Genomic DNA, 13079 nt, shown 5'->3' with positions numbered 1-13079 from the left:
TACACCCATGCTTTGTCTCTCTCTCTCTCTCTCTCCCGCTGGTTAAAACCGCCTTGGGTAACACTGTGCGACTATGGATCAGCCTCAACATACCACAGAACAGGGAGCATTAATAATGTAACACACCCATGAAATATTAGAAATCAGTGTCAGTTTGGATGTTGTAAACATCTATGCAAGGTCCTACGGGGAGCCGGAGGAGGGCCAGAAGTGTGCGGCTTAAAACCACAACTCCCTTTGAGTTGAGCTGAGGAAAGGTGAAGACACGGACTGCTACCGGACAATAACGACATTCTATACACTACATACGGGACCTATATACAGTATATCTAGAACCAAAAACAGCCTTTAGATATGAAGAAAAAGGAACGGGCGTCATGTTTTTACAATCCCTGATCTCTCATTCCCTCTCGCCTTCCTGCAACTTACCTGTGGATATTTCTCCCACCTGTTACGTTCGTTCGTGTGCATGTCCGTCTCACACTCTGCCTCTTAATTCTCTCGCAGTTCATTTGTCCTTTCCCATTTCTCAAGAGGCCGATTCCACAACCAGCTTTCTTCTCTGTAACCGATACATCAGCCTGGGAACAGTTCCTTAGCAACAGTAAGCCACCATTTGCCTGGTAGGCTCTTCCCTTTTTCCGGTGTACTTTTGAACCGTTTGCTGCACAAGTTAATCCTCCCTGCAATACTTACTTTTGGCTGTCGATGGCAGACGTGCTAATCTATGCCTCCACTCGAGCGTCATAAATCATAGAGTGATGTAGTGCTGATGGGTGTACAACAACTAAGGCCTCTTAGTGGAGTTTTTTTACTTTGATGTTAATCAAGCCCAGAGAGTGCACACATACTTTTAGAGAGAGGAAGCCAGTGATGAACTGTTGGAGTGCAATTACAGGGATGCTTGTTGGGATAGAGAGGACTTGTTAGCCATCCATCATCAGGTGTGAGGGGAAGTTTTAGCCTTGGCTCTGTGCCATCACAGGTGCAACTCTACTGTAGATGATGTAAGTGTGTGTGAAATCACTGCGTCCTGGATCAAGTGCTCGAAAAATGTATTAAACATTTTATCTGTTTTTGCCTGAAAGCTAGCTGAGAGATGCAGTCTTTTATCTGGGGACTCGTCAAAATATAGTACTACTTTTGTACTGAACATAATAAAAAAAAAAAAAACAGATTCAAAATTGCTTGTAGTGTTTATGTGGATGTGTGCAATTTTATACTTCTGCAAATATATATACGCCTGCATATGCATTTGAGAGTGCGCGTCTGTCTGGAGTCATTCAACCGCATGTACTGTTGGTACCGCCGTTATCGGCACACTGAAGTGAACAATATGACACTATCTGACCACACTGGAAGTTCTGTGTCACCTTGCTTGCTAATCTCATTAGATCTCAGGGCGTAGGCATGTACTTCATATCGTACGTGACAGTGTGCTAGCGTGCCAAGGTTGTTACAAGCACGGTCTGATGGTTATCAAGGTTGACCGTCTGCTGCGTCACGAGTACAATGCCGTGCATGTTGGTGTGTGCATTTGTGGGTGGTGTTTACCTTGGCATGCTGGCACGGTGCCACTCCAGGTGCCATTGTTGGTGCAGCGCCTTGTGACAGCGTTGTCCGCTCCCGTCATCACATAGCCCAGCTGACACGTGAACGTCACATTCTGCCCCACCGTGATGTCCTCACCGAATCTAAGTCCATTCGCCGGAATGCCAGGGTCGCCACACGCGATCACTGCAATCGGTCGTCAAACATAAGGCAGTTGCATCAGAAATCATCCTAAATGGTGTCGTTGAATAACAATTAAAACATACTGAACTGCAATATGAAACATATTGTAACTGACTGACCCATATCCCTATGCATTCTGAAGAAAGAGCAGTGAGGGGTTATTAAGTAAGCACGGGGGAGGAAATGCTTCCCCCCCCCCCTACATTTTCTATTTTTAGCCTTCTCTAGTTAAGTTGGTGCTTTCCTTATAATGCATTTGTTCATTTGTGCAATCAGGGCATAAGCATGCACTTGTTGTTTTTGTTCATATGCTATTGCCTAAAATTGTGGGTGGTTAACAATGATCCTCTCGGCCACATTCGTGGCTCGAAAGTGTTGAACAGCTGTGCCAAGTACAGTTACAAATGGTGCAACCCCCAATCTCTCACCAGCAGTCCTTACTTAATTGTGTGGTGCTCATCAGTAACTGAGTGTTAATTTTTTTTTTTTTTATTACTTATATGGTTTTAACTGTTCTAGACGGTTGCAAATAGTGTTAAATTGTTAATGCACAGTACGTTTTGTTTTTTCTAACCCTCATTCAAACAACTCTGAAATCAGGCAACTGTCGTCTTGAGTTGTCCTGTGACGGGAACACTCAGAAGTTATAAACATGGGAATCTTTCCCATCTCTACAGTCCATCCCATATGACATATGACATGAACGTGGCAATGGTGCAGAGCACAGGGGCCCTATTATAATGACACGTGGTTACAGTGATTTACACAATAATGTTCCCAAATGAAATACTGTTCACGGACTCAGATAATAGCCTCGCTTTAAGCTTTCTGACAATGCATTTGTTCGATGATGTAATGGGTTTTAGAAGGTCTTTGGAAAATTCCATTAACACATAAAGGAACATTTATTTAAACTTTAAAATCTCCAGATATGAGGAAATAATGGTTTTCAATGGACAACGATGTATCGACATGTACAAAAATCCACTCGCCACTAAAAATTGGATGGAGCACAACAGCACAAAACTTTTTGAGTAGTTACATTTTGTTCCTTGTGCATGATTTCATCGAGGTCATCACAATAAATCATTGTGCATAATGGCTCTATGCTTCCACTCAGCATTTTTTTCAAATTAGATGTCCAAGATAGTCTCTGCATATGCACGTATACTGGGCAATAAAAATAACTAAACAATGATTTTTCAAGACTTCTTATTATGATGTTCAGTTTTGTGAAGAAAAGAAATATTGACAGAAGTTGATGATACAGCTGCAGCCACACCAGTCTATGATCAAGCAGTGAAAGCATCGCCACACAGAATTTGCTATTAGGATTGCTTTATCAAAATGATACACAACCGATGCCGTGTTTTATTTACATATTCCCTTTCTAAAAATGCACCTTTATGATTATATCATTGAGATTTAGATTTGTTTTTGTTTAATTCAAGTGGTGAGCCCAGTGAATATAATGTCATTTCTGTTGAGTCTCTTTTCATACGTCTATTCTTGGCTTCTTCTTATGGCATGATTAGCGAAAGTAAGCAGATGGCAAAGTGTTGGCCCACTACATTGTCAGGTCTTAACCTCGTGCTTTCTCTGATGTAATTGTAAGTTGCCAGCCTCTATTTGATTGCTTTTTTCTAAGCCCAGTTTAATCTTGCAGCCCTAATTTGTGCCTACTTATTACAAAATCATTCCTGACTTGCTCACCTTAGTGTAAGATGACAGTTTGATGCATTTGGCTGTCCCTGCTAACGCCCCCCTCCCTCAAATTAATTCCCGTTTGATTATGTTCAGTTGCTGCCAACGACCTCAACACTTGGACATCTTTATCGTGCTGGGTGAGACCAACTTTGTATCTTGACACGAAACATCAGAGAGCTGCTAGTTGTGAGCACAGAGTGGGATCTTCACTTGGCCACCGACAGACGTTGATGGCGGTACACTGCTTGCTCCAACAAATAATCTCATCCTATGTGTATCTACAACATTTTAGAAATTTGTTTACAGCTACAACACTGACCGGTAAAAATCTTGTGAAATGGATGGTTAACTGTATAGCCTAGATGTTTTTGATGGCTATTTGTGTCCATCTGTTTAGTCAAAACAGTTGCCAATTAATCGACTAATCGTTTCAGCTGCACTTATATATATTTGGTAGTTTCAGTCAAAGAACCATCATATTTTATAAGCCCTTTGTATGCTTTCTATGCAGAAATCTTAATATGTAAAGTAACAAGAGTAAAAAAAGAATGAAGAAAAGTGGTCTGACAAAAGACAGACAGAAACAAAGTATGCGTATAAATGTTTATGTGTGCCTGTCTATCTGTAGGAGTGGAAAACCCAGTCAGTCAGCACAAAGCAGAGAAGCTGCAGGCTGTTGACTTCAACAACGCAACCGATTTTTCATTTAGTACATTTACTTGCTCCCAAGAAAACAAGTTAGTGGGGGGGATCATGTTACAGCAGGAAATCAGAGAAGTTTGCATGCAGCGCAAGAACCTGCTCCCAGTAAAACCTGCATTTAAAATTAGTCAGTGATCTCTGTTTATCCCCAACTGTATCATACTGATGAACCATGCTGACATATCTCAGGTGTGTTAGTGACCTGAAGCAGGTTTTTCCTTTTCTGTCACAACACTGGAGCACTTGCATCTCAAAAAAGGACAGGGTGCTCAGCGTGAAAACGGACTTGGACTTTGAATTTAGTTATTTTGGATGCAAAGACACCACGATGACTTCTGATAGCGTTTTGCTCATTTAAATAAGAATCAGATGGTTTTGTTATCGTTATTGCTTGTATTTATATGCCCTGTGTTTTATGTCTGCTAAATGTATGCATCCCTCTGCTGCATAACCACCTGCCCCACTGGGCACAAATAAAATGATTGATTGATGCGGCAGAAATCTGACTGTTGACTGCTAATTGCACTAAAGGATATTTTGTGATGTCTTCCTTCAATCCTATCCTCCCACCCCACACCCCCTTACACCCCCCCCCCCCCCCCCCCTCCGCAACGTCTGTGTCAGCGTTTAAAGTAGGGGAGAGAGGAAAGGAATGGAGAAGAGAAGAATACTAAAATCTAAAAAAGTAGATATAAATCAACAGAATCACGGCACGTTACAAGGCAAATAGTCTGCCTGAATAACCAGCGTTTACTGTTTATTCCATTTAGTGCTCTCTGGCTTTACTTCATAGTTCACTGAGCCCGTCTCTTTCCTACTGCACTTCCACTAATTCGCTAATTCTTTAACATGCTCTATAAATTTAATTTATCAAACATCAAGAGTGTTAAGAAAAAAAGTGTTTAAAAGAAGAACTTTTCTCTCTCTCCCCTTGAGAATGTTGTGTGACTTTGATCTGGTAACCTACATGATCGATTACCCATGAACCGTGAAAATGATTGCCTCCTTAATGAAGGCACACTGAGCCAATCTTGGCATCTTGTTGATGTTGATGTCCCTGAACTGACCACGAAAATCCAATGCGAAGTGACAGCATGCAGGAGGATAACAATAATAAGTTTGGTGATGAGCAGGCTTAAAAGTGGGCAAAAAGAGGCAGAAAAGCTATTCCCTCTTTCTGCATGTTTGATCATCGTTATCCAATTTTCAATCTCCCTCTCCTTCTCCCTCCCTGTGTGTCTCTCTCCGGAGACTCATTTCATTCCAAAATTGAAAATTATGCCCATACCATTTATCTTTTCTTGAGATTCAATAACAGGCAAAAAGAATGAGGAAGGAGGAATATGGTGATTTTCAGAGAGAAGAACAATGTGTAATTTTGTTTGATAGTCACCCTGGTGCAAATTGAATATAGATTGGCATACTTCTTAATTACTGCGAGGCTCATTTGCTGAGTACTAGACAATAAAAAAAAAAACGGCCTGACAGTTCTGAGGCTTTGCAGGGAGAGAAGGCTCAGAGAGATTTATGCACCATTTGAAATCTTATACTCTATTTTAGCACCGCCGTTGATCATTCAGAGCGCCTCCTTTTGGCAGACATAAGGAGCTAAATCATCTTCAGGCCTGTCTTTATTAATTTTTTATCTGCCTTACAGTATAAATGACATGCTTAACTTGTTCATACAGCACTACTGTACTGTACTGTACTGACTAGGACATGTGTAACTGGTCAGCAATGTACTGCTATGCACCAACGGGACAATGAAGTGTGCTCTGTTGCGTTTTCTGGTGTTCTGTGTATATAAAACTCACTTGTGCAGTTGGGAGTCATTCCAGACCACGTGCCATTTGCCAGACACTGGCGTGTGGGCAAGCCAGCAAGGAAATAGCCCTCCATACAAGAATACACGATGGAGTGGGAGACGGTTGTGCCATCCACGCGGGAAATACGACCATGAGCAGGTGTGGCTGGGTTCCCACACTGCACCGCTGCAACACAGGGGAGAAAAGAGAGGAGGTGAAGGTCACAAGTGTAAAAAGGTAATGCATTTTCTATTTTCCATATCGGTGGTTCACAATCCGACAGCTGGGAGTCTCGAAGGTGGCTGAAAGATGACTTCTGAAGGTCTCAAGGTGATTAAAGGGCTGCGAGAAATATATTTCTTCCATATTGTGTCAATAGTAATATGTATTTATGAAATAATTGCAGTTTTGCTTTTGACCCGATATAATATTTGTAGTTTCTTGGCTCTGTCCGATAAGCACTCAGGGGGAACAATATGAAATGGGCAGATAGAAATCACTGGCTTGTGTCAGAGTCCCCCCATTATGTGTTTGTGCCTCACATCTGCTTTATTATTTTAAAAGAAGAAGCTGTGAACCATACACGTAAAGAACCACTAATCTATACAGCATCACCGCTTTATTAAGAGAGGCTAGTGAGCAGAGCTGGTGCAGTAGTACACAGTAAATTAAGTGCAGTTTGTGTATTGTCAAGTCTCATAGTACATCCATGGTAATGACATTTAGTGCTGTATAAAAACACGAAGAGGATCGGAGGAGTAATGTGAAAATTGGCAGCTGTGGTGAAACAACAACAACACTTTTAGTTTGATCAAATTTGACGAAATAATGAAAAATATTAGATTCATTTTGGAAAATGTAACACAAAATAAAAAAAAAAGAGAAAAGAATGACCAATAAAATGAACAGTAAACATATACAGCAAATTCTAAATAAACAAATATATGTTCGGTAGGAGTAAGCAGAAGTTAACACTTAAGAATAATGCATGCAGAATTATTTATAATATATGAAATATCACTCCTGGCAATAAGCACATATTGAACTCAGACAAGAGGCTGAATTCCATGGAAAGTGTTGCTTTAGATGCACAATAGACTTTCTACAGTGAACTCAACTAAGGTGTCCTTTACATCAGTTCCAGAATACACCAACTAAATGTATCCCTGAAGAGGGGAAGCGACAGTTTGTTTCATGTGTTTTTCTTCTGCTCCAAATCATGTCTGATTACGAGCTGATTTGCTGTCTCAATCACCTAATTGCCTGGAAAATCTGAAATAGTGATTTTTGTAGGAGGCAGACGTGTTGTAGGTGCGATGGTGATTTCTCAATTACCACATGTGCGCGCACACGCACACACACACCCCCCAAGGTGCAAATGCATCACTCAGGCACATACCCAAACACAGCAGGTGCCATCATGCTCACATTACTGTACTGTAAATGCCCACACAAGCTTATGCACACACACACAGCCTCTTTGGCTCCTCTTTTTATAATTCAAGACAGACATGATGACAAACAAACAAAACAGGCCCTGATGGTATTGTGAAAATATTAAGCTGAATATCCACAGTGACCGTTTCCCAGAGACTGTGAAAGGTTGTGGATAATGGATGGATGGGTTTTAACACTAGACAGGGCTTTAGATCACAGACAGACAGCACTGAAACTCATTCAGGCTCCAGTGAATCTCTGGCCCCTCCCTCCTGAGGTGGAGGGACGGCTAAAACTATCTTTAAATCAGCATTCAGCCGGGGGATGGAGAGATAAAAAGGTAGTGGAAGAGAGATGTGGAGTAAAAGGAGGGTAGGGAGGGTAAGGTTGACCAATAGAGAGAGAGAGAGAGAGAGAGAGAGAGAGAGAGAGAGAGAGAGAGAGAGAGAGAGAGAGAGAGAGAGAGAGAGAGAGAGAGAGAGAGAGAGAGGAGAGAGAGAGAGAGAGAGAGAGAGAGAGAGAGAGAGAGAGAGAGAGAGAGAGAGAGAGAGAGAGAGAGAGAGAGAGAGAGAGAGAGAGAGAGAGAGGAGAGACAGATGGAGTAGTGGACGGGGACGGCGAGACAGCCAGGCAATGAGATGAAGACAGAGAGAAATCAGGGGAGAAGCAAGAGAAAAAAGGCTGAGAGCAGGGGAAACAAAGGATAAAGATAGAGACGGACAGTAAATGAGGGAGAAACAAGAGAGTTGAAATAAAACAAAGATATACAGAGAGTAATTCAGAGAGCCTATCATATTAAAAATGACACTAGCACCGTGCCAACCTGAAGGACAGTAAGTAGAAGAGAGCAGAAGCAGTCAAACATTTGCTTCCATATCCGGTTGACCCCTGGGGGTAATTTATGCAAGATGTAGAGCTGCCGTTCAGTGAACTAATATCTTCAAAATCCACAATGATTCATTTATCACAATCCAAAAAGAACTTGGCTTTAGGTGTCTGGAATTAATGAATTTTTTGGTTGCAATCTGGGAGCTAGTCACAGTCACCATGTGCTGGCAGGAAACACCAGACTGCAGCAGAGAGATACTTATCCATCTGGTGCAGTACCGTTTGTGAGCTTTTGCAATCATTTGTGTGCATAGGTGTGGATGCACATGAGCATCCATCTGTACACTCGACGCACACTCGCGCTTGCATGCTGCCCATGTGTTGCAAACGGTGTCTTTGTGTGTAAGACACCGCTGGTTACAGTTTGAAAATGTTCAATACTACAGCTGATGACACGTTCAGTTCCATACCAAAACTAATTTAACAAAGCGAACATATCTAATTCATCAGTGGGTCATTTTAAAATTAAAAATTTAAATTTAAATATCAGTTCAAAGAATAATAAAGACTAGGAATCTCCCCAAGCCTTCAATGGCAGCTTTTGGTATTTGACAATATTTGGTGCTACGAGTGCTTCGATGCCTTATCCTAGTGCATCTCTCCATGTAACTGGATACGTTTTATGGCATCTGTGGGCCTGTGTGTGAATACGTGTGCATGAGTATGTGTGTATGACCCCTATGCACTCCCCTCCTACCGTTTCATAAGGAACATCACAGAAACATTTGACAGCTTTCCCTTACGTTTGCAGAATGGCTGTCTGCCCGACCAGGTCCCGTTGGGGAAGCAGATCCTCTCTGCCGACCCGTACAGTGTATGTCCCACTGCGCAGGTGAAGCGCACCTTGCTGCGCACTTTGAAGTTCCCTGCCTCCCTGGTGGCATGGCCAGGTGTGCCAGGATCCCCACAGGTGTCTGCCGAGTCGCCTGCAATGGGAGATAACCAGACAGGGGGCAATGTAAACAAGACTCCGAGGATGCCATCCACTTCAACTGTCTATGTTTGTGTTTACAGATGGGCCCTTTTAAGTTGGTACGGCAGTGAATTACCACACAATGTTCCTGTCAAGCAGAGGGACAATACAGAGAGGGCTTAGACTCAAACTGTACATCTTTTCAGTCCTCCGTGAGGCAGCTATAAAACACACAATGCACCAATGAGCAGTTGTCACCGCGCCAACAACCTGGAGGACCAATACCTTTCACTGCTCTGACACCAGGAGCTTTCTGTCCATAAAAACAGCAGGGCCAGCATTAAAAGGCAACCAGCTGTGGTTATGAGAAATGATGAATGCAGTTTGACCTCTGATGCCAAATGCGCTTTCACTGTCCTGAATCAACTCTCCTGTCTTTCGTTCCGTGGAGTACCCATCTTGCACATCTATAAATTAACTAAAAAAAAAGATGCTGTGGCTCTTGTATAGTCTCTTCTCGTGTTCTCATTAGGTTCATCGCCAATGGGTGAAAAAAAGAAAAGTTCTCTTTCTGAGCCATGGAAAATGAGAGAAAGATGATAGGTATGAAGTCAGGGTGGTGCCATAACTACGGAACATTTTATGTTGTGATGAACAGCAAGCAGAGCGGAGTGTTGTGCGGAGGCAATAAAAGAGAAAAATGTTTGGCATCAGAAGACAGGGTATCACAGAAAGAGAGATATAAAAAGGAACAGACAAAGCCGAAGTGCAGATAGGCAGACATTCAGACAGACAAGAGAGAAAGACAGACAGGTAGATCACTGTGGTTGTCTGTACAGTTCAGTATGTGTTGTCTCTTTGTGAAGGATCCGTGCTTTATAAGGCTGCGAGATCATGTTCCTTGAGCTTTGCACACACCCTGTGCATCATTCCCTGTGCATCAGCTCGGTAATACTGGACTTGTTGACAAAGCCTTACTGGACAAACAACAAGCTCATATCTTCTACACGCATCCCACTGCTCACAAACTGGATTTGTCAGGTCAGGGGCTTAGAGACGGAGATAATTAGTGTGTGTGTGCGTGGCTGTGGTAAGCAATGAGTGTGTGTGAAAATAAGTGTACCGTTGCCTACCTTTGTTCTGCATATGTCTGTCAGAGTGTACTTGTTGAATGTGTGTTTGAGTCTTCCTCTCCGTCTGTGCCTGTACTTGCATGCACTTGTCTTTGCAAGTGCATGTTAAGTATGCATACTTATTTGTTGCCTGTGTTTGTGTGCATGTCCACTTGTGTGTGTGCACATATGCGTGTGCGTCTCACAGCAGCTGACGGTGCTTCATTAGACTCCTTTGGTTAGGTGAGGCAGCCCGGCTCGGCATGTACTGTGACAGCTATAATCTCTCTAATTGGGATGTTGGTGGATTTGGTTTGAATCCGAGTTAATGTCTGTTCACCAGGCTCCCTTTGTGAGGAAATAATAAGGCCTTCAACTCAGCCATGCAGCGCACAAAAGGGGAATGGCTTCGCAAGCAGTTTTAAGGCTCCTCTTACTAATTAACAAAGGAGGACAGATGAGAGGAAGGATGCATGGATGGATACATAGATGAGGACTGTTGTTGAGGCTGGGCTGGACTTCTGAGGAATTCATAACCCAAATTATTGTGTTGCCATCGGTGATGAACACACTCCGAGAATACAAATGCGCCATTTAAATAATTTCTAGTGCTACAGATAAAGCCGTCTATAGACTCCGCAGCAACCTTTCTGCAAATAAACTTTAAAATCCTTACAGAGGCATCAACGGACAGAGGCTTTAAACACACACTAACCCTTTTCCAGATAGGTGATATATTTAGCTAACACTGCAGTACTAAATGCACCACCTCAGAAGGTTTTTGCTAATGTGCCTGTGAATTTGCTGCATCACAGCTTCACATCCTGTAAGCAACAACTCGGTTAAAGCCGTGTTGCGGTTCCGAGTTCTTCGGCAGCTGAAACAGATGTTCACTTTCATGGATATGAATTCATCAAGCCTCTGTGCAGCAGGACAGAAAATTGAGAATGCAATACATTGAGATGCATCGAGATTAGTTGTGAGATGTTTACACAAAAGGTCTCTTTTTTTCCCCCATTGTAAGTTGTCCATTTCATAGTTAATTAGAAGCACTGATGCAGTACAATGCGACGATGTGAGGACAATGCGACAAACACTCTAACTACCACCTATAACCAACATCAATATTAAAGATGTATCATAGATATTATTCCGTGTCCTACAGGTCACAAAAAATCGAAGTACATAATTTCTGTACTTTTTTAAAATTATTATTATTATTATTATATATGCACATGTACCACATCTCCAATTTATATGATCACGATTGGGTCTTGCTTCCGATTCCATTTTCAATCCAATGCCATTCATTTTCCTATCAGCATCTGTTAAAAAATGTGCTGTTGTATTGTGGCTCACCTCAGCACATCCTTTTTGTTTAGCTCGGTAAGTCACAGCGTCATCTATTATGACTGAAATCCTCTGGTCACTGACCCAGGACTCTTATTCTGCAGCACAAATTCCTCCACAGGGGTTTACTCTCTAAACACCGATTGCTCTTTGACAATTTAAATACTTGGGAACAGATTCATATTGGCTTTACTCATCTCACTTTTCAAGTGATGAATTGATGCTGATTAGGTTGTGGACAAGTTAAATGAAATTCACTGAATCTAGTTTGGTATTAAATGTGTTTTGCCCAGATTAAAGCAGAGTTTATTGGCCGGGTTTCTTCGAAACAAAGGGCAGAGGGAGTGATGAAATGAAATACAAAGCAATGAAATACAATGACAATCCTCACTTTCCATGTTTGTCGTAACAGTAGGATGTTGATAGGATGTTGATCTACATGCAAGCATCTCGACAATATATGCCACATTGCTTTTAAATACTAGGCTGAAGAAGAAAAACATTTGTCTACCTTGCAACACTCCTTTTGACCATGAGCGTTACAATTACATGCTATTTTAGATTTGAAGGCTATCATTTCAGGCCTACAAACAGCTATTTGGCTGTACACAGCAGATAATTATGCAGGTGCAAACAAAGAAATACTGCACAACACCTCCGTGTCACTCCTTCCATTCTGCAAAACTAAGAAAAAAAATATCATGAAAACTCTGACAATGAGATAGGTTTGAGTCTCTGCAATCACGGGCATCATCGGAGTTTAACTTCTCGACTGCCTCGCTATTTTCCAACTGTCTCAGTAAATACAAAATATTGAAGGTGAGTGGAGAGTTTGCACTTCCATTTAAAGAAGAAGAAGAAGGAAACCACCGTCATACGAGTCTGCTTACAAACATTACTTCTGGGTCAGTGAGTTGAACAAACCAAGTGAACATTCAGTAAAGAGAATCCACTTAAATAGTCAGGAATGCTTAAGTGAGATGGGAGGGGAGAACACACAGGACTGAGGGGGGGGGGGGGGGGGGGCGTTTGTAGTTCTGCAGACATAGACTACACTTTCTTTCAGAGAAGAGCCTGCAACTAAATGTGCTGAACACTGGACACAGAAAACTCAGCTAAAACTTTTGGTTGCCAGAGTCTGCATTCAGGTTATGTCAGGGGTGAGCTCTCTCTCTCTCTCCCGATTGATTGTTCTATGTAGGAAGCAACATTTGCTCCGGCACTTTCTTTGGCTGAAGAGTGAAGTCCTAACTCCCCATCACTGAATCGAAGAGGAGTGATGGGCAAGGGTTATTGTTTGGGTTATTTCGTACTGATCCACCATCAGTGTACTTTGGTCAGATATTTTATTATGCAGGTGCACTTAAAAAAAAAAAAAATCCTGTAAGAGCCACAGTGGCTGATAAATATCCTGTGCTTGTTTTCTCTTTA

The 13079-nt window shown here is 42.0% G+C and overlaps 1 protein-coding gene across 1 annotated transcript in view; it reads right to left on the bottom strand.

Annotated features, from left to right (window-relative positions):
- LOC142938180 (CUB and sushi domain-containing protein 3-like) overlaps nucleotides 1-13079 on the bottom strand; it is a 194277-nt gene that overhangs the window by 23679 nt on the left and 157519 nt on the right. The window contains exons 57-59 of the mRNA XM_076081426.1: nucleotides 9017-9199; nucleotides 5958-6134; nucleotides 1555-1737 (exon numbers count right to left, since the gene is read on the bottom strand). Coding sequence (XP_075937541.1) covers nucleotides 1555-1737; nucleotides 5958-6134; nucleotides 9017-9199 — 543 coding nt within the window. The remainder of the gene's footprint in view (nucleotides 1-1554; nucleotides 1738-5957; nucleotides 6135-9016; nucleotides 9200-13079) is intronic.

Source organism: Anarhichas minor, unplaced genomic scaffold, assembly GCF_050575085.1.
Source record: "Anarhichas minor isolate MPS153535 unplaced genomic scaffold, ASM5057508v1 ptg000080l, whole genome shotgun sequence".
In the NCBI taxonomy this organism is placed as follows: domain Eukaryota; kingdom Metazoa; phylum Chordata; class Actinopteri; order Perciformes; family Anarhichadidae; genus Anarhichas; species Anarhichas minor.
Note: the sequence above shows the minus strand (reverse complement) of the source record. Positions and strands in the feature narration are given on the sequence as shown.